The 23,153-nt window shown below is 41.9% G+C and overlaps 1 protein-coding gene across 6 annotated transcripts in view; it reads right to left on the bottom strand.

The window, feature by feature from the left end:
• The window catches only part of znf423 (zinc finger protein 423), a 172,453-nt gene that overhangs the window by 20,803 nt on the left and 128,497 nt on the right, over window positions 1-23,153 (bottom strand). For all 6 annotated transcript variants that reach the window (XM_067420426.1, XM_067420428.1, XM_067420427.1 and 3 more), the window contains 2 exons: window positions 4,834-4,965; window positions 2,088-2,203 (listed from right to left, as the gene is read on the bottom strand). In XM_067420426.1, the coding sequence (XP_067276527.1) occupies window positions 2,088-2,203; window positions 4,834-4,965 (248 nt within the window). The remainder of the gene's footprint in view (window positions 1-2,087; window positions 2,204-4,833; window positions 4,966-23,153) is intronic.

Below are 23,153 nucleotides of genomic sequence, written 5' to 3'. Positions count from 1 at the left end.
CGATCGGCAGTGACAAACTGATCAAAAGTTGTGAAAGAAGTGATTTGAGGAAACGTGAGCAATAAGGACCGTTGGCGACAAAACAAAGTTAAGGATTTAATCCCTGTCAGTGTGAAAGCATGTCAAGGTATACATTCATGCCAAAAGGAACGCGACGGGATGTTGGGTACCATAGTGCCATACCTGTAGATTAAAAAAATGATAGCAAAAAGTGTACAGTGTCTGGCAGCACTTTGTAAACGTGTGTGGCAGTGCTTACTCGCTAAAGACTATATGTGTGTGAGTGTGTCAGTTTCAGAGTGAAGGGGTTCAGGGCCTCCCTCAGGGAACTCAGATAAAGGATTCAGTAAAAGAGAGAGAAAGACTATACCTATCACGGTAGAAGAGACAGAAAGAGAAACAGATACAGAACAAAGACAAAAAGAAAGAGAATGAAAAATTGAAGGAGAGAAAGAAAGCAACAGAGACTCATCCGGAAAGGAATAGTGTCAAATGGACAAAGTGTGTTATTGTTACAGTAGCCAAACGGCTTTTGATGAGCTGTCAGACATCAGATTGTGCTGTGAACTTGAGCGTGAACCTGTAGGGCATACAGTTGTCTGTACAGTATCTCAACTGCTCAAGGCCATCTGAACTGTGATTAGTCTACATTCCTTCATATGTAGTGCTTAGTGGTGCAGTGGTTCTCAACTGGTTTTGTTTGATTTTACACTGGATGTTATCCAACACAGTACCAAAAGAGTTCATAATAGTAAAACGTGGAAAACAGAATACCTTTGAAATTAAAATGGCATTACAATGCTTAGTTCCAATTTATTTATTTGCATTTAACATTGTTTTGTATTTCTAAACCCAGAGTTTCCACTATGTTTTACACGTTTTTGTGAAATATAAGGACACAAATGTGTATAATGACATAGGTATGACATGGGTATTACAAGGAGAGTGTGAAATATGAGGACATTACCCATGTCCCCATTTTTCAAAATGCTTATAAATTATACAGAATGAGTTTTTTTGAGAAAGTAAAAATGCAGAATGTTTACTGTGATAGGTAGGTTTAGGGGCAGGGGCAGTGTAGGGAGATAGAAAATACGGTTTGTACAGTATAAAAACCATTACGCCTATGGAATGTCCCCACAGTTCACAAAAACAAATGTGTGTGTGTGTGTTCAAACTATGTTTATGAAAGTCTGTACATTGCAAATATGAGCAAGAGTGGGCCCGGGACAGCATTCCCAGTTGTCTGCCTTGACGATGTGTGTGTGTGTGTGTGTGTGTGTGTGTGTGTGTGGATGAATGTGAGTTCCAGCAGTCACAGCAGGTGGTGTGATTGATTTGCAGAGTAATGGGTCTAATCGTTACTGGCTTGAGGATGCACCTTGTTTTCCCCTTTAATTCCCTTATTAGCTGTGATCTGTGTCACATCTGTGTCTATCAGGGCTAACTAAGATCGACTACAGAATACTATATTCCAAACATCACAAAGCAGATACACATTTTGCTACTACAACTAGATTCATTGCACATATGACATAAAATATGATTAGAACACATTAAAGCATCAGCAGTTCTGACATGGCTTTCAGGAATATTTAATTCTGAATGGTCAATCACTGCACAAAAGATTTCCTACATATCCGTTTCTAGATTCAATTTTTGTGCCAAATGCAAGTAAAAATTAACTTAGGAAAATTAATAGTTACTTGTGAGTAAGTGTATTAGGCACTGTTTGCATGTTTTACATCAAATTGTAAGAGCAATATTTTACTTTATACTAATTTTACTTTTTTACTAATATTTTAATATTTATTTGCTGATAGTGAAGTGACGTGCGCATTAAGGAAAACATCTGTTTGCTCTTCATTTATCCACCATTTTTACCCAGAAGAAAATTAAGCATTTGAAAATTTAGGAAAACAACCTTTTTGTTTATCCGGGGCTCCATGTGGTGACATGTGGAATATTGAACAATTTAAGTGAATGAAAAAAGGGGGAACAAATGTAGCTAAAATGATTTTTTTTACTCATATTTCAGAAAGCCATTTTTTTTGTGTTAAACTCCCAATTGATTCTGCATTACTCACCTGGAGCTCAGTTTGGAAGAAGAACTTCTGCGGACACTGGGAGCAGTCGTATATCTTGTCCTCCTGTCCATGGACGGCAAAGATGTGCTGCTGCAGCTTATTGGCTTGAACAAACACTGGGAGGAAAGGACAGAAGGGAAACAGCAGTCAAACGATTGGCTCAAACGCGTTACCCAAGAGTGTATGGAGAATTGGCTGCGAAAATAGCTGATTCGATAAAGAACTAATCCTGAGTGAGAAATTAAAAATACAAAAATACAAAAAGAAAGAAAAACAGAAAAATCCATGACTACCAACTTTCACAGTTTGGGTAGGAGAGGGAGAATAAAAATAATGAATTTTTGGGATTTGAGACAATGTGTCGACACTGAGGAAAGTGGAAGGGGGAGGGGGGCATTCTCAAATGAAAAGCTCTCAAACTCTCTTTATCGGAGAGCAGGGGATGACAGCCGGAGATGGAGGGAGAGACAGAGACAGACTAAAGTATCCCCAACAGACCTTGTGATATTTATCAATAAATCATTCCTCTATCCTCGGGTTTTTAAATTCCGTTCGTGTATTTTTTTTTTTGTTTCAGTAAACTTAAGTTTGCTGTGTGTGGAGACTATGAATTATTGAGCGTCCCTGGAGGAGAAGGCATCCGCTTACTTATTCATGAGCCACACAGGAATAGTGTTAAAGTTTAAAAGAGGACTGCGTACCTGTAAGGGAGGAAAGGAGGAAGAAAACGTGGTGTAGCCAAACAACTCAGCAAAGGTGAAAGAAAGACGGAGAACTAATCCACAAGGAGGAAGAGAGAGAGGGAGACAAAGGGATGGACAAGGCGAAAGAACAAATTATTTGATCACACGGGTTGAGAGAAGGATGAACAGAGGAGTGAATGCGAGTGTACGGTGAATATGGATGAAGATGGAACTGGAAGAGGAGAAATAAAGAACGGGTGAAGGAAGAAAAGATGAATTGAATAAAAAAACTAAATTATCTGGAGATCGGCGTGTTGCGGTGCTGGGGACAATTTGGCCTCCAACACTGGTCTTTGATGTTGACAAGCTCAAGTAATGATTTCTGATTCCCAAAGGTTAGCTGACAAACAGTCCAAAGTGACTTTCAAACTTAGTGCGAGGAGACGCACACACACTGGGCCTGTTTAACTAAATGCACACGTACGCAGAGGGTCCTACCCTGGAGAGTGAGAGCGGATTACACTGCCTTTCTATAAACCTGCCCTTTATTCTCTGACCTCTCCTCTCCTGAACACACACGCACACACACTCACTCACTCACAAATGGATCTTCATACCTCAAAGACATTCAGCATGACAACTGGCCTACAGAAAAAGCTAGTAGTTCATGTGAGATCCTTCACAGCATACAAAACGGCCGTCATGATTAGATGAAGCCAGTTATCTGCCGGCTCTTGTTTGTCTATTCTACTGCAGTGCCTTCTCGTCCAGTGAAAGTGTGACGTCTGACAGGGGCTCGATCTGCCCAGGGGTCATGAGTCCCACCAGGCATCACAGCGGGGAGATCAGCTCTCATTAGCTTTAGCATCAGCTCAGCAGGATGCCTGCACCAACCGCAGCCTCCTGACTTGGCCACGTTGAACTTTATTAACCATTGTTTGCTTCTGCATAAGAGTGTGTCATAATATGCCTCTTCTATCTCAAGTCTAGAGAAACCGATCTTGATTTATATAATGTTGTATGCATATACAGGATATGTGTATATTTTGATCTTATATGAATTCCAGAAGCTATAAGTTGATCCGTGTTCTCAAAGCAAAATCCATGCCTGGTCTTTCCTCTCTCTCACCGGGATGAACAATGAATTTAATAGTTAATTCAGTTCAATTAGCAGGACAAGGAGGAGAAATGGAGCAGAGGAATGGAGGGGGGAGAGAGGGGTGAGTGGTGGAGATGAGGATGAGATGGAGAGATGGGGAGAAAAAGAGAGAAGAGATGATAAAAATGAAAAATAAAAGAAATGAGACAAGATGAGATAAAAGAGAAAGAACAAGATGAAAAAAGAAAATAGATGAGATAAAAAAGATAACAAAAAAGTGAAAAGAAGAGAATGAAAAAGACAAAAGTCAAAAGGTAAGAAAAAAAGAGACAATAACAGAAAAAAAATTCGAAGAGTAAAATTTTTTTTTAAATGAAATGAAAAGATGAAAAAAGCAAATGGCACAAAAAGAGACAAGAAGAGAAGAAACACATTAGATGAGACAAAAACACAATAAGAGAAAGGTTAAAAAACTGAAAAATTAAATGAGACAAGAGAAAAAAAGAAGACAAAAAAATGCACAAATGAAATGAGACAAGAAGAAAGGAAATGAGATGGAACAAGATGCGAAAAAAAAAACTAAAAGAAAGAATGAGATAAAGACATTAAGAGAAGAGATTAAATGGGATGGAAAAACTAGACGAGAAGGGGTGAGATGCGATGAGAAAAGAGAAACAGCAAGACAAGATGAAAAGAAAAAGAAAAGTAACACAAAACAATAGCAGGTTGAGAGACAAGAAAAGACAAAAAAGTACAGACGTTCTTTTGCATGTGATCTTACATGAGGGAATGTGCTTATTTGAGTGCAGTTGGCCACTTGCATGACTATGTGACCGTACACACTGAGTGCAGTTACCCTGTCATCCCTGGTAGTGTGCCCCCCCTCCCCACCCCACCACAACTCTTTGACTGCCCCTGACCCTACGACCTCAACCCCACCAACCCCCCGGTTTGGACCCCTCACCTGTAAAGCAGACGGGACACTTGAAGGTGCCTCCCATGCCCTCGAAGCTGTGCTCGATCAGGTGACACAGGAGCTTGGCCGGAGAGTCAAACATCTGGTTACACAGCTTGCACTCATGATTGATGCCTTCCTCTGCAACACAAGAGCACGATACAACAGGTTACACACACCAGCGGGGTCAGACGGAGAGAATGAGAGACAGAGAGACACAGACACACGCTGCCAAAAGACAAGGTACAACATTTTTACACATTAACCGTCTGCGAGGGCATCTCGTAAGTGAACGGTCGAAGTCTTTTCAAGATCTCTCGAGCGAACGGGGTCATTTTTCTGTTTCTTTCTGTCCTTGCACATCATTTGTGGTCCCAGGCTTATAATCTTCAGCTCTGGACAGTATGACCACCCGTCCCATCCCTCCTCCCCCTCCTCTGCCCAGTGCCGTCTCTTTCCCGGCCGGTAATTGCCTGCTGCCCCCCCAGTGCTGCAGGCTCTGTGCCCTCCCTCTGCCCGCTGCTCTATTTTAAGCTTGCCTGAGTGACATCAGTGCAGCCCCCTGCTGGTGTGGGACAGATGAAAGGTGGGCGTTGTGTCCTGGCTGGACGCCTCTGCTCGTCTTATCACCCACCCGCCACACAGGCCTGAGCCCAGCCCGCCTGCCTGTGCTCCATCAGACTCCCGCCGCCAGACTCCCACCCAGATCCCCCGAGCCCCTAACTGAGCCCCAGGGTATGGTAGACGCCACCACTGCGCCATCTCCCAGACCCCTGTCTTCTCAAAGCGTCCAGCGCTCCGCCGGCCCGAGCAGACAGGCCCAAAGAGTCCTGCTGCTGAGCTACAGGGTGCGCGGAGGGTTAATAAAGTCTTCAATCATATATCCCCACCATCACCCTGACCTCCACCTCCCACCCTCCCTTCTAAAAGCCACCTCTGCCGATTCCAATCTCTGTTCCGTCTCAAAGGCCCACACAAGGGTGCTCTAATCCCCGTTTGAAAGGAGCGGGAGGAGAGGCGGAGGGGGCAGTGAGAGTGGGGGGGGATATGGCAAGGGCACCGCTTTGGTCTGTCCCCCCCACTGCCTCCTAAAAGACATTGCGTTCGGGGAGGGGGAGTAGAATTCCTTTCGGGGAGAATAAAAACAGCGGCGGACAGAGGTTACGACTGAGTTTAATATGTCAAATGCCTTTTAGAGGAAAATCTGCTCTAGTTCGGGGGCCACGGTTTAAACGAGACCAGATCATCTTGAGATGCAAGATGAGATCCGTTCTCCAGATGCAAACCAAATGAACAAGGATAAGGATGAGAAGGATGCAACACCAAGTGAAAAATTGCTTCCTTTTCGGGAGAATGAAAGCGGCAGTGGTAAGAGGTTATGACTGGGTTTAGTGTGTCAAATGGCTTTTGGAGGACAATCTGAACTACAGTAGTTAAGGGAATGTTTAGTACTAGACAAAATCCGGTTCACGTCTGTGAAACAAACCACATCTATCTAACCTTAGCGAGCATTTTTTGTGTCATGATTTTAGTTGGATCTTGTCTTGTGCAAACATTTTACAAACTAGTGAAGATTTTTCTTTAAAAGGCATTGGACATGTTAAAGTTAGTCACACTGCAGTATTCGTAGTAAAACGTAATCAGTTTTGAATTAGCGGTTTTCCAGTTGCAACAAAGTACATTTCCTTGAGAAGCAACACTGCATAATATATTAAGAATAGAAGTGTATTTTGTCCAATTTCACTGGCAGATTTTTCAAGATTTTCCAAAATCCAAAGTAAATATATTTTTGTTTTCTAGTACAAATACTAACTAAAAACACTTTTCTTGTATTGTGACTTGCTTTAGTATGTCAAATGCCTTTTGAAGAAGAATCACAACTGGTTTTGAGGAACATTTTGCACAAGACAAGATCCAGTGCATGGATGCAGAGGAGCTGAAAGAATGATTTTATAAGAAAGATTTACACTACGAAAAGAGACAACATCTGTTCCGTGAATTAGAAGGGATCAAACTATATGCACATGCACAGAAACAAGAGGGAAGCAGGACCAAAGTGAAAAATTGGACAAAATGAGAGAAGGAGAGTTAGAGGAAGGGAATTCTGCTAAAGAAAGCAGAAAGCAAAGGGATAATTGGGCTGTCCAACACAAAGTAATGGTAGCCAAGGGGCCTGTGAGCATGTGTGTTTCCGCATGCGTGTGTGTGCAGTAAAAGTAAGCCTCTCTCTGAGAGAACTGCAGTTGATCAGTAAGTACAGAACATGCTCCATCATCTATTTTCCAGTCTGCGCAAAAACACTAAGCTCTCCACTTCATTGTCTGTGTGTGTGTTTGTGTGTCTATATGAGAGAGTGATGGGGCTACGTTGGGATTACCGTTGCTTGTTACTGCAAACCAGACTAGTGCTGTCAGGGAGAGCATTTGATCAGTGAGGCTGACACAAAGGTCTCAGAGAGGGGGACTGCAGTGTGCTAGGGGAGCCATCACACCACTAAAGAGGAGAAGACAGACGTGTAGAGTGCAGCAGAGGGCCTAGGAAGTGCATGACAACAACACGCTCTTTCATAACTGAAACTAACTGGGGGTTAAAAAAAGAACAAAAGGACTTTACAAGCACTGCGACACATAGTGAAAGGCAAACCGAAGAGATTTCAGAATTCCTTCCCTTTATCTCGGAAAGCATTGATGCTTGGCATCTTGTTTATATATATATATATCTATATATATATATATAATATATATATATATATAGACACACACACATGCGCACATCGCTATGTAAATAGACAGAATTGATAGCAACCGATCTCTTGTCTTTATATGTGGCTTTGTATCCGATTACGATAAAGGTTAAACAATTTGACTGCCATCCACCCTTTCTCCTCTATGAATTTCCCCCCATATTCATTGCTTATTAGAGACTGTGCTAAGTAAAACAGGAAGGGAGGGAGGAACAGGAGCGAAATAGAGACATAAGAGCAACTAGAGGCAGGGATGTGCGTCTGAGAGAATATTTAACCGGAATTGAGAGGGAAAGAACAGGAGGAAAAAAGAGAACTGGCCGCCTCTAAAGGTATGCAGCATCTTAATTGAGAAACGGCATGAAGCCGCCACACATTCGCAGAATCACTGATGAGGGCTTTCCAGGACATCGATAGAGGGAGGGAGGGGAGAGGGAGTGCGAGGGAGAAATGGCGAGAGGATCGAATCAAGAAAACAGCGATCGTGCAAACAGATATGTGGAAAGCAAATGAGTAAAGGACGTATTCATGTGGTATTCCAGGTTGTTATTCCACCGACTGAGCAGGCCGACTCTCCTTGCCGCTGTGCCTCTGCAGTGGCTGCTGCTGCAAAGCTTGGCCAATGTGCTTCCAGCTAATTGACCAGGGGGAGCCAGGTGGCGCCCTGGCCTGCGCTGCTCCTCTGGGACGGGCCCATCTATATGAGAGTGCCTCCCTCCTTCCATCTTGCTCTCTCTCTCTCCACCCATAACCCCCTGTAGCGTGCACTGGCACACAAATGAGCTGTGTAGATGGGAGCTGCACATCCCATGTGGCTCAGCACCTCTCGCCTGGCCCTGAGGCCCGCGGCCCCGGCCCCCGGATTGATGGCCTGAGCGGTAGAGAGGCAGAGCGGGAGAGCTGTGGGAGACGAGGGGAAGGAGGGGAGTGAGCTGGGGCGAAAGGGGGTGGAGGTAGCGGGCTTCTCTAGGGGGTGAGCTCAAGGTGTGTTGCCATGGCAACTCTGAGAGGGAGAGCAGGGAGAAGCGGCGGCGTGCTGAGCTTGACCCGTGCTGTTGGGGGTGGCAATGTGGGCCAAAACCGAGTGCACACACACGCGCGCACACACGCACACACACACACACACACACACACACACACACACACACACACACACACACACACACACACACACACACACACACACACACACACACACACACACACACACACACACACACACACACTGCAGGGCTAGGGGGGTCTCGAGAGCTCTCGCTTCCTACTCATTCCTTTCTTTCTTTCTTATGCACAAACACTGAATGCTGCATTGCTGAAACAATCCCAGGAGCCATCTTTCTACTTTCACACCATACACGCACACATTGACTGACTCACTCCGCAACGTCTCCTTTACACAACTTTCATTCATGCCCGAAAAGTTAAATCCAGCCCTCGTTGACTCAACAAAATATACATGCAGTCTGATGGCGACGCTTGGAGCAAAGTGGGGGACACGACTAACTCATCCGTGTTCTTTCCTGGCTGTCGGTCTGATTCACACGTTTCCTATTATCTGCAGCAAATATTTCCGGAATGCTCTCTCTCACTCTCTCTCTCTCTTTATCTGGCTGCCAAACGGGATGGAGTCTCCGGCTCCAGATATTTTTGGCAAACGTGGACGGCATATGGAGTTGACCAGCTTGGAATCTCCTATCAGATTACATAACAGTAGGACGCTGGATCCCTCTACCCTGCAGAAACCGACCTTCATGCAAACAAGCAAACAAACAAAATCTCCATCCAAAGCGCACACCACCTCTTTGCTCGCCTACTTCCTCAGTAGTTGTGGTGAACGTCTAAACTCATGGAGCGTCTTCGCTTATTCGGCCCTGTCTACCTGCTGGTGTGGTTGTCTTGGTCACTCAGGCTGGTGTACAGATGAGTGAGTGTGGTAAATTTCTATCAACTGTGGCTATTGACTCGGAGCTTAAGTAAGCCTTTGAGACCCATAGTCGTCTATATTGTGTCGGCACTGAAATTCGAATTTAAACCTGGTGCTGAGTATACAGACTATTAAAAAAACATACTGACATACAAATTTGCCACCAAAACTATAAAAATATATAGGTGAGTGTACTAATACACTGCAAATTGCAATCTAATTGGCATTCTTTCGTTTCTGTAGTAGTAGCAAACCTCAGTACTCAAAAAGGTGGCAAAGTTACTATCAATAATGTCTGTGCTTTAAACGGGATGTTTTTATCTATGTCAAAAGTTTGATTAACTTTAACTTGCTAATCATTGCTTCAACAGGGGTTTGAACCATCCAGAATTGAACAGGAAATTATTTTAAAATAAGATGGCAAACAGGATTCAGAATTGTTTAAATCAAATAATCAATGGATGGATGGATGGATGGATGGATGGATGGATGGATGGATGGATGGATGGATGGAAAGATAGATGCGTTTCAGGCTCAGCGGTTAAACTCGATGGGAGGTCTTGTCAATATCACACTGTTCATTATGACTGCTGCTTCAGGTCTTTGAACAGCGCAGAATTAAATTAGCTATCCAAAGTCCTATTATGCCTTGTTACTAGCAGGGTGCTCTCATCCAGAGAACTTCATTACCCATAATGCACTACAGGAGCAGCGGCACAAGTCCCGCACTCTGTTTAGCTTATAAGCCAATGAAATTCGCCCTATAATAAACCAATCACATTCTCTTCCAATCAAAGTGCTCTGTTCTTAACAATTGCCACCCTCCTAATTTCACCTCCACCAATCAGGACGTATCAGCAGGTCTAACCCCCTGTGAGGCAGGCTGGTCTGGCTGCAGTGTTGATGACCACCAAGTGCTCCCACTGAGGCACGGCTCTCTCATTTCCAGCACACACAGATAAAAAGACAGCACACTGTACTGCAAAGAGAGTCTGCAATCAAAACAGAGCTCAAATGATAGATAAAACATGCATGTTTACAACATACATCACAGCGCTCTGACCATGCAGTGCCTGCAAAATAGTGCATGACTGTTTTTTTGACCAAGGCTTTTATGGTTTAAACACTGAAGCTGAATTAACTGAATTATGAAAAATAATGCGAGACTGTTGCCAGGGCAAATGATATGCGTGCCCATGCATACATACGCACGCACGCAAACGGTAACCCACCCACATCATCTTGTACATACAAACCACCCTCGACCTCACAGTCATACACACTTGAGGACCTGATTGTTAGCGTGTAATATATGCACAGCTATTTGTGTTTTGAATGTTAATTGAATGCTGGAAAGTGCCGGTGGGGGAATAGTTCTAATCAGCATACCAATAAACCCTTCACATGATAAAGTCTTTATAAGAAGCACTTACTCCCATGGCCTCCATATACCTTAACAGTCACTGTACACCTCCTCCTCCCTCCCTCACCCATTTTTTTCCCTATCATCTGCCCTTCCTCGAACCTACCTAGACAGCATGAACGCAAAATAGCTATACTACAACCAAATCAGACATGTGAACATATGCTTCAGTGATTAAAAAGTAGTAAATCTACACCATAATGAGGAAAGAGAGGCATGTGTGGCGTTAAAGTGAATGTGCACGCTGCCATGGCAACGAAAAAGCATTAATAATAAGCTCATTGAAGAATTATTGCGCATATAATAAACTCCCCGTAACAGCCAGGTGACTTGGCCAGGGCCTTGTTAAAAGCTAAAAAGAAGAAGAAGCAACATGTAGAATACATAAATCCATATTTCAAGGTCAAAGTGGGCCGTAACTCCTTTGCCAATTTCAAACTTTTTATTGGAAGTGGACACACGCATGAGCTCGCCCGCGCTCACACAGCCCCAGATTGCTAATTGCAGTATAGAGGGTAATTATGGCTCTGGTGAGTGGTCAGCAGAGTATGAGCTGGCCAGTGCTGTTGGCCGGACCTGGTCTTTGTGGGGTCTTATTGAATTTGAGGCCTGGTGCAGTGAATTTGGAGTTGGCTGAGCTGTTAGTCGGCTGCACACACACACACACACGCTGTCTGTCTCTCTAATACTGCAATCTGCCACACAACTTTCCGAAGACATGACGGGTTGCTTTTGAACTGCCAGAGGACGCAGCTGCCTTTACTATTACAAACACACAATGGTCACATTCAGCAAAGTATGCACAACAGTCCTTTATGGCTCTGTAAACAGTAAGCATTTATGCTCTGTGTGCACGTATATATACTGTGTATATATATATATATATATATGCGTATGCATGTGTGCATTTAATCCACACCCCTGGGTGCGCCAGGGGCTTTTTATCAACGCAAGAGCTCCCAAATTCAGCCCAAAAGCAATATCCATGAACCATTCCACCACAATTGCTCATTGTTGATTTGGTCCCTTGGGATACGCCGAATTCCTGGGACTTCATTTCTGTCCTCCCCCCGCTCGTTCAACCCATTGAACCCACAACCACATCAGCAGTATGGAAAAACAATCGACAAAAAATACCTCTATCACATGGACATTCAAACCACATCCAAACCAGAGTGCCAGTGCCTATCGGTTTCCACGTTCCCTTATAGCTTTCATCCCTCTCCTGTTTTTTTCCCCTTCCTGTATAAGGACACGTCTACGTCTTTGGTTGACTGCTTGTGAATTATCTGCTCACTAAGGAAGGGGGGAAAATTCTGAGCAAATATGAGGAAGCAGCAGGATGCTAATAATGCACCTCCAGCTGTTCAAGTTAACCTGCAAATGTGTCCATCTGTACCTCCAGAGGAAGAGGGAGACAGAGAGAGAGAAAGATGAAATGCTAGAGAGGATAGAGAGGGAGGGAGTTATACAAATGAAAAGAGATTGAAAGGATAAATGCACTCACATGAAAAAAACAATGATGGAGGTGGAAATAAAATGGTGGATATTCTAAAATAACTGAGCAAAAGGGGCAGAGTTAGACTGACGGGGAGAGAGGGAGAGAAAGAGAGAGAGAAGGGGGGGGGGGGGGGGTCCTGGCAGTAAGCCGGCTCTATGTGGATGATTGTGAGCAGTCGGAGTGACCTTGCTGCGTCTGGACCGTCCCCGCCCCCTGCCCTGCGTCCGACTGTGCCCTGCCTTTGGACCCTCACCCAGGGCCAAAACACACACTGCCATCCTGCTGAGGCCTCAAGGGAACACAGGAACCGTGAACATATCATATTAACTAACTCACATACACGCACACACACACACACACACACACACACACACACACACACACTTAATATCACACTAAATAAAGCTTGCACATTTACACAAATCACACATTTAATGAAGACACTACATCATTTGTAGGTCATGTGTATGAACCTCTGCCAAAAACTCCCATGGACGCCCCCCTCCTCTCCCTTCCATCACAATCTTTCCTCTCGCTGTTCTCAGTTGGTGCGTCTATAGACTCTTCCTCTGTAAATACTGTCATATCAAAGATCTTCAGTGGCTGTTTTATGTGGATGTTTACAAACTGATCTGAGACACATCATCAGCACTGATGATCAGAGAGTCGAGTCTGTTAGGGGAGTTCATTGAAAAGAGAAGAGCTGCGAATCTGTGGGGGAGAGATGGGAACGCTTGAGCGCAGCGACAAAAGGGAAGAATGGAGGACGGTGATAGAGAAGTGCAAAAAAATCAGGTTATCAGAGCTGGTAAGAGTGTGATAAGTGTATTTAATGGAGTGGATTAGTCACATCCGCTCGATGAATGCTTCACCTACAAGGTTGAGTCTTTTTATAAATCATTTTTAATTAAAAGTAATCTGAGTCATTTCTACACCACTAGCGGCACCAGCGAAATCGCCAAAATAAGAGTTTCCAAACAGGTTTTGCAAAACAGTCCCATCACCCCCACTGTCCGTCCATCAGACATTTAAACTTTCTACCTATTCTATTAAAGTTAAAAATTTGTTATATTAATAATTTCTTAAAATTTAAAATAATTTGATTCAATATTCACCTTTAATTCTAATTTCCTACATTACAATTACAATAGTAATTTCCTCAATCTCTCCCATACCGGACAGGGGAGCGCCGAATTTAGTGATTCAGGACTTTTATTTCTTATGCATATTTTGTGATTATTTTATCATTACTTTAATGGTCAGCACTTTGAATTACCACTGTGTATGAAATGTGCTAAATAAATAAACTTGCCTTGCATAGCAATTCTGCATCCTGCTTGTTACCTCAAATTTTATTCAAAATAAGGGACAGAATTCTCAAAAGTTACATTTCTCAACTTTTGTGTTCCTGTCTCAAGCTATTCCTTTAAGATGCACAATTATCTTAGAAATCAATGTCACACAATTTTCTGATGTAGGGTAAACTTTGGTCCATGCCCAAAATGCCATTGTGGCCGAAATAGAACAGAATGTAAACAGAAAGCAATTATTTACATACTTTGTGAAGTCAGCCTACAAATTGTTTACTTATTAGTCACTACTTATTAAACTGGAATACAAGAAAGTATTTTAACATCGAAAAAAATGACACACGCATACCACCTTGTTCATTGCCGTGTTTCCCCAATCATGCGCAAGAGCTGCGTTTGCGTCTCAAATGACTGTTCTATCCCCTGTGCAGGGCGCTGCCTTTGATGTGACTTAATGGAAAGGTTTCTTTCTGCAGATTAGGGAATAGGGAACGACTGAGCAGTTTGAAAGAAGGCCCATCTTCCCTCAGGACTGCAACATGCTCCATGCCTGCATGATATCTTCTCTGCATGCCACTTCCTCTGAGCGTTCATTTCCCAACATGCTTTGCCCAGCTCCTCTGAGTCTAAATCTCCCAGCATGCTTCTTTCCCCCCCACCCCACCCACTGAGACTGGCCAGGCCATAGTGCACCTGTGAGTTACCATGGTTACCCAAACCTGTCTTTTGTGATGCTAGTACCACATACTAAAAAACAAACAAATCAATAAATAATGTTGTATTAATTATTCGAAGGCCAGGATTAAATATACATGTATTTAGAGATTTGTTTGTGCGTTCAGACAGCAGCAGGGCTTCTTGGATACGGCATTCCCAATTCGGACAATGACTCCCAGCTGACATTGATATTCTTACAAACACAGAAAACAAAAGCCCTAATTTCCTGTTGTTGAATAGATAGAGTCATGTTGAAGCTTTAAAAAAATGAGTGGGAATTGTTTGGAAAGTGTTTTCATACACTATATCCCAAACTTATCATCACAACCTCTCCTTACAATTATTTACAATCTGTGATTTTTATATGCAGATTTTGTAGTTTTTACTAAGATGGAAGTGTGTACTTTCTGGCTATAGCCATTATGAAACGACGTGTGCATCACAAATCTTATTCAAAAACAACAACAACAAAAAGAAATTAAGATGAGGATCATACCTGATTCTGCTACTAAAGTGGCGGTTCTGAGCAGTCCAGATCCTCCGTATTAATTTAATTGTCTTTTTAAATCAGATGGGATGCCAGCAGTACTTGAACCACCAACTGTTCCCAGAAAGGTTTTGGCAAAAAGATCTACATTCATAATGAAGGTGCACCAGGCAGTGAAACAAGAAATGTAGCTTTAGTAACAGAATTCGGCAAAAGTCAAAATAAACTAGGAAAGGTGTTATGAAAAACTAAAATACCCCAGACATGCCTATCCAAATGGGATTAGATTTCTTAGCAGTCCCCCGAGTTGGTTGAAAAACACTAAGCAATTTGCTCTGTAATTCTTACAGAGGTTTTCTGTAAATTTTTCATGTTCAAATCACAAATTTACCTTAGCTCCTTAGGGAAAACTAGGCCTGTCCAAATAGTTCTTTTGTCGCTTTTCTTTCCTCGATTCCTTTCTTTCTGACTCCTCATATCTGAGTCAATGCAACTCTTTTAAACTCTCTTTCTGTCCTAGACAGACTGTCTGAAGGTTAGCAGAAACAACTACAAAAAAAAGCAACCACAAAGAAACACCAAATACTAATATTAATATCAGTGTGTCAAAGACTTGAGTTATTACAGATGACAAAGCATTAATCGGGTGTGCACAGGGCGTGTTCCCCTGAGGGGTGGCACCAAACTGGATGTTCAAAGGCCCCAGTCGAATAAAAATCAATATTAATGCGCACACATCCACAACAAAGGAAGTATGTCAGTGCTTCTGTTTAGAGGATGCTTTTTCATCCTAACTTTATTTTTATTTTTCTTAAACCATCGTTCGTTCCCCCACAGAGTGAAGGGAGGGGGGTGTTTGTCCCCCTGGGAGAATTCATCTGTCCCACCTAAAGAGTCCTCAGTCAAATCAAAGCTCCCAGCAGCCCAAGCGCCCTAATTCAACATGTCACATCCACACTCACGGGAGTGAAATGAGAAGGACAGCACAGGAGGGGGTAAATACTCCACTTCCTCCCCCCCATTTCTTTCACTTTTCTTTTCCAGTTTTTTTTTTAACACATTATGTTTATGGTCTTCAGATCCTGGACATGACAGACAGATGTTGATGAATCCATTGTATGAGTCTAAACATGATTTTAGCAAAAAATATGCATCCTTATGAATTAGTGAACCAGAAATAGATTTTATTTTATTTAATGCATTGTTAATTCATAACAAATTAATTATTATAATTAGTTTAATTCATGTTTATACACCAAACATGTCTTATTATACATAAAAATATAATTAACCAAGTATTAATAAATTGTGTTATTTTAAAGTTATTCATTAACTAAATGTTAACATATAGACCTTAATATACAGTAAAAGGTCTCAAATAAAAGGATCTGGTACAAAAAGGGGTGAATTTTTCTCTCCAGAACCGGTAAACGAAACTCCCAACCTCAGAACGACACCAACAGTTAAGCAGAGGATCAGCGGACGGTCTAATTTCATTGGAGTTGCACAGCAAATTTGTCGAACACATGCAAGATACACACACATTCAAACAGCGTGCACACACACACAGATGCTCGCGCACACACAGGCCAGATGGAGCAGGCGAGGCAGGGCCAAGTGCATGTGCACCTCATCCGTATGCTGCGTTTCCTCACTCCAGTGATGGCTCCTCAATCGTTACGTCTCAGGTTTGAACTCCTGATACGTGCAGCATTGTTGTTTTGTCATCTGCCCTCCCTCTCTCTCACACTCATCAAAATAACATCTGTTTACATCTATGCAAACACCTGACAGGCAGCTGATGCCCTTTTCTCTACACTCTGCTATAACAAAAAGCAAAAAAACAACAAGAAATAAATAAATAAAAGGAGGGCGAGTCTAGAACCGGAGCACATCTGGGTGTACAGCCACTGGACTGATCCAGATGTGGGCCGCCGAGCTCTGCAGGCGAAAACACACCTGGACACATACAGCAGCAAAACAAAGGGAAAGGGGGAAAACAGCCCCCCTGCTCTGGACTATCTATTCTCATCCTGTCTATCGCTCTCTCTCATCCACTCTTCCTCTTCGTGCCAATTCAAAAGCGAGCATGGAATTGTCTTGTCCACGTATGGTGGCCACTTTCACCCACGAATCGAATGCACAAAATTAGCTTATTCGTGGGCTAATTCTATAACTGAAGAGGAAAAATGGAGTGTGAAAGTCTCACAAACGGGCTGTCTCCCTCAAACCCCCCATGGCTGCCCATGCTTAATCCCCCATGATGCACCGGGGCACTTTCAGAGCCACTGAGACCCACACTGGCGCCGAGGGCTCACACACATACGGCCATCCAGATGCTATGGGTAATTAACCTACCTCTGTGAGCGAGCGACTGTGTAAAAGTATGAGAGACAGACTTTGTGCAGGCGATAGAATCAGTGCCATTATAAGACGACAAAAGAAAAAGGCATGGCGGTCACGAACGCGCACTAGCCTACAGAAACACATCAGTTGAGACAAAAACATGAAACCGCACACACACCGCAGCGGTTGAGGAGTGAGATCAGGGATGAATGCATGCTGTGGCACAGGGGAGGCAGTTCTGGGCTTGGCTATGCCCAGGGTCTTAATGACTTAATTGAGGTAATTATTTGGATAAGAAGTCCAATCACCTGCCTCTTTTCCTCAAGGTCCTCATCAGAAGCTATTTAAAGAGCCGCTCCCAGCGCGAGTCCGACCAGTGCTACGTCAGAGGGCTAAGAACTTGGTAAAGAAAGAGTAAACTCGCCATGCACCCACATCCCGCTAGTCTCGCCAACCTCTTGCTGACATCTGCGGCATTATTTGAATATGTAGCTTTTTGGTTGTGTTCAAAATCAGCAAAAAAAAAAACCCAAAAATGTTGGATTTTATAGAGGTATAGATAAACTTTTGAATGCAATGTTTACATAACATTGCTTCTACTAAAATACTTTCCATTTTTACTGTATATGATTCTGTTTCTACAGTAAAATAAGTGTTATAGTCATTAAATATTGGTTTGTTATAGCTAAAGCAAAGGTCTTCAACAGGTTGTCTGCAGCCCCTAGGTGGGCTACGGTGGTATTGCGGGGGGTCTACAATTGTTCTATGATCTTCAACTAATTTGTGTGAAAAAAATGACAATTTGCAATTAAATCGCAAAAAAATCCAATATTAAAGATGCAGTCCATAATTTTTGCCTCTTTGTCGCCATCTTTGTTTGAAACCTGCAATTGCAGTTATTTGTGTAATTATCATCTTTTCATGGGTGTTACATCGGCATGGCTCCTCAGCGTTAAGCAATCTAATGTTTTGAGGAGTACATGTGGCTGTCATTCATTCATCTAATCGTTTTGGATACTGTACTTCGAAATCACAGATTCCCTACTTTCTTGGAAGTATGACCAAAATAAGAATTGAAAAATGTCATCTGAACAAGTAACATGTCTGTCACAATAAATCGCATTGCCAACGGTGACTGAATCTCATGATTGCTTAAGGGTGAATCTCCAGTTGTCACTGATGATTGTCGTTTGGAACTTTCTTGATTACAATCCGGCATCAAAATGATACATTTAATTATTCCAGATGCTGTGAAAAAAGGCTATAAATGATCCGCCACCTGGAGATTCCTCACATGCGATAGCCGACTAGCCCGGACTCCTCCTTTATGTATACGTGATGTAATGACGGAAAAGACAAACAGTGCCATTCTCAAATTTTTCCCTAGAAAGCTTAGCTTGACAAGCCAGAGCCACATCAAGATGTTTGGTCTGGAAACTCACCATTGACGGCTCAATCAGAGGGGCGGGATAAACGGTTGTCTTTCAAACTCCCTCTGCACGCGATAGTTTAGCGCTACACCAACCAGAGCAACGAAGGTGAAGCGGAGCTTGTTGATAGATTTAACATTCGCCGTATCCGGTCAGCAAAACTCCGAACACATCTTCCCTTTTTAAGAATGACTTCAGTGCCGTTCTTTGTTTTTTTCTCAGAGAAAAGCTTAACTCCATGTCTTCCAGAGTCGTGGTCAAAGCTGATTCGAAAGACCGGCGTTTACCAGTTTCTGTGTTTACTGCACGCAAACGTAACTCAGCCATCGTCATTATGGCCCCGCCCACCGACTCTATACACGATGTGATTGGCCCAGCAAGAGTTAGGCGAATACAGCTCAGAAGGGTATTGAGAGTTGAAAGACGACACTCGCGGGCAGATTAAATTTGCCGCTGCAAGGGTGCGTCTAGATTTCTAGGCTATAGAAAATTACCAGTACCAATCAAATTATAATACATTATTACAAGCTAACCGTTGTGAATTAGGTTAAGGTAAGGAGATTTTTGATGTTTTGAACACTGGCTGGTTATGTACCTGCTCAAAAATGGATTTTGGATCTGCAGCTTTAAGGTAACTTCAACCACAGATGAATTTAAAGTTGTTTCATCGTCTCTCCATCATTAAAAGAAGTTGAGTTGAATAAGTTAAATGTATAATTATATGGCTCTGTGATTATTTGTAATGCCTTTGCAATGTAAGCATCATAATAAATTATGTAAATATAATAATACGATATTATCGAGGTGCCCTTGGCCTAAAAAATAATTGAAGGTTATTTCAAGCTCGAAAGTACACTTAAATTTAAGTCATTTGTGATGGTACAGTGTCAGTCTATTGAATGAATAGTTCTCCCAATTTATTCACCCTCATATGTATCAGAGAAAAGGAGGCAAAAGCACCATAAATGTATCTTAAGTAACTTTTATGTACTATATACCAAGTCTTATGAAGCCATTTTATATTTTTGGGGTGAGAAACTGAGAAAATTTGACATTGTTCACTACACTGAGTCAGCAGGGAGTTGTACTTGAGAACCAAATCAGTCTGATTCATGAACAAATCTTTCAGAATGAATTAGCGTGAAAAGAATTAATCATTTATGAATCAGATATCACTATTTGTGCCATAAATGCTCCAAGGAGAAGCCTGGCAAATGTCAAAGTTATTGGTGAATAATGGGTTGGGATTTATCATATGGCTGAAGAAAGCTTAAAACACAGCGCACACGTCTTACAGACCACTTTACGATGCTTTTAAGTTGAGTCCCAATCCTAATTCCAATTCATTACATGAAAAAGAATAAAAAGGACAATCCTTTAAAAATTCACCTTGTTTTCTACGCAAGAAAGTCAGTCATAAAGGTTTGAAACAGCATGAGGGTGGGTTAATTTTTAGGTGAACTATCCCTTTATGACCTTGGTTTTCAACCCATATTCCTGTCTATCTGTCCTTCTTTCCTATCATCTATTCATTCTCTCCTGTAATACTCTAGAAACTGCCTGTCAGCGAATTCTCAAGTCGTTTTCCCGCTCATGTTTTCGATTTCTCCTTCCTTCGTGGATTCTTATCATTTACCTCAAGTCTCACGATTTCCTGTCTCATCCTCGCCCGCTCCTCACCTCTCTCTCTCTCTGGCGAGGTGGCGTGGAGCGAAGTGAGGCCTCCCTCTCTGACGGCAGCTCTGCTGTGCTGGTTTAATTGCGACAGCACCCTCATGAGCGGCTGGAGCTAGGGCCGCCTCAACACCTCCGCAGAGTGTTCAAGGGTAACCAGCAGGGGTCTACCACCCCCCTACTCCATCTCTCTCCCTCTCTCGCACACACATATACACACACAGACACACACATGAACGCAGTGGGCCCCTCAAACAGGCGCCCAGAGAGTAGCCGTCAAACACTCACTCCTCACATCTCATTAATCAGCTCCCAACATCAAACAGTAACGCTGCTGCTTCCCGGGGGCCTGCCCGTCCGCCCGCCTCACACTGTTGTGTCTGTCGTGGCAAATGCATTTCTTTTTCTATTGTGTATGTGCATGCATGGAGCATACTGAGTGCGCCAAGTCTGTTTTGGCCAGTTTGTGTTGGATAATGAGCCGAGTTAAGACTGTTGAGCTGAGTTTAGTAACTGTTGCCGGTGCCTGGGTCAGGTCGTTGTTTACGATAGTCTGCTCGCCTGTTGCAGAGCGTTTTATTAGAATGTACTGCGTGCTCTTCCCTACAGCTCTGTTTATAAAATCCAACATTCTCTCTCCTCTGACTGAGCTCGAGTGAATTCGCATTTGCATTGCTGGTTATCGTGTCGGACACAAAAGTTCTGCCTTACAGGATGAGCTGTCACAAGGTTGTTGTGAATTCCAACGTATCTAATCTTTAAACAAGTCACCAAATGTGTGCCATTATTGAGATATTGATTTGTGATAATTCGAGTGATATTGATCAAATGGGTTGAAAATCAAATCCCTGTACATCATTTGTATGCATTTGCCATTTTTATGAATTTGCCATGTTTGCACAACATCTTTTATACTGATAAACTGTCAATTTTTCTCTAACATAAGATATAAAGTGATGTAGTCATTAAAGGGTTAGTTCACCCAAAAATGAAAATTCTGTCATTAATTACTTACCCTAATGTCGTTCGACACCCGTAAGATCTTCGGAACACAAATGAAGATATTTTTGTTGAAATCTGATGGCTCAGAAAGGCTTTCATTGACACCAATGTTAGTTCCTCTCTCAAGACCCATAAAAGGCACTAAAGACATCGTTACAAAGCCCATCTCACTACAGTGGCTCTACAATCATTTTATGAAGCGGTGAGAATAGTTTTTGTGTGCAAAAAAAACTAAAAAACGACTTGAGTCGATTCAAAGTTTTGAACCGTTATGAATCAGTGTATTGATTCATGATTCGGATCGCATGTCAAACTGTCAAACTGCTGAAATCATGTGACATTGGCGATCCGAATCGATACGCTGATTCAATCGAAACCTCAATCGATTATTTCAATTAGCTGATATTTGTGAGTTATCAGCTTACTGGTGTGCATGTAAACGCACCCAATGAAAGCTTCTTGAGCCATCAGATTTTAACAAAAATATTTTCATTTGTGTTCCGAAGATGAACGGAGGTCTTACTGGTGTCGAACGACATTAGGGTAAGTAATTATTGACAGAATTTTCATTTTTGGGTGAACTTTAAATATTTGTTTGGTTAAATTTAAAGCAGAGAATTTAAATTCATCACCAAATGTATCAAAATTGAGAGAAATTGTTTTGTTATTACTATTTATAAAATAAATTATTTTACCTTGACAACAATGTGCAATAATTTATCAGATTTTTGAAAAAATATTATTAAAAATATAAATATTTACACAAAATACTTACAAATGAAATAATATAAATATACTACTACTACACTGTAAAAAATATTTAGAAAAAAAGTTACCTGGCTGCCTTAAAATTCATTGAAATTAAAATAAAAATAAAATAAAATAAAAGAGTTAATACAATTAACATTTTTTGAGATTCGACAACCTTTATTAAAATATTATTAAAAGATTTTGTAAGCATATTGGGAAATTGTGTTTTATTTGTGATGACGCAGTGAAACATGCCAAATAGTGTTATTTTCATGATTTATCTAATTTTTTATGTGGTTCAGATAAAATAATATTTTGAGTTTCTATTTATTAAACAAATTTCCTTCATTGTATCAACTCAAATTTTTAATTTCAATAAACTCAAAATTTTAAGGCAACCAGGTTACTTACTTTTTTAAGTTAAACCAACAAAAACCAACCTTTTTTTATAGTGTACTGTTTCTACTACTACAACTATTATTAATAATAATAATAATAATAATAATAATAAATTAAATAAAAATAAATAAATATACTAATATATTTCTATGATACACCAAAAATTGGATAAAATGCATACATTAATGGCAGGCTGTTGAAAATGATGGCAGGGCAAGAGCAAATCATTAACTTCCTCACCTTCTCACTTTAGAAGGTGTGCCTGGTGTCAGTCACGCACTTGCACCTTAATACGATTCGTTTTCAGTGGTAGTCACCTCTAAATGACACTAAAACATTCTTTCCTGCATTGACTTCCCCCCTTTTATGAGTGTGGCACACAAACAGGGCGATTAGACAGCAGCTGAAGGTTCCATCAGCATTTGAGCAACGATTTGCCTCTCCCCAGCTGCAGCCCATTACAGGAGGGAATGAATTAATAAACCAGTGAGGGGAGGGGAAAAGCGAGAGAGAGCGAGCGAGCGAAAGGAGAGAGAGGAGAGACTCTAGAGTGTGCCTAGCCTCAGAGCTGGCCTGGCTGGAGAGCTCATCTGAATATGGACCTCGTTAGCAGGTATGGCTCA

Source organism: Pseudorasbora parva, chromosome 16, assembly GCF_024679245.1.
Source record: "Pseudorasbora parva isolate DD20220531a chromosome 16, ASM2467924v1, whole genome shotgun sequence".
Classification (NCBI taxonomy): domain Eukaryota; kingdom Metazoa; phylum Chordata; class Actinopteri; order Cypriniformes; family Gobionidae; genus Pseudorasbora; species Pseudorasbora parva.
Note: the sequence above shows the minus strand (reverse complement) of the source record. Positions and strands in the feature narration are given on the sequence as shown.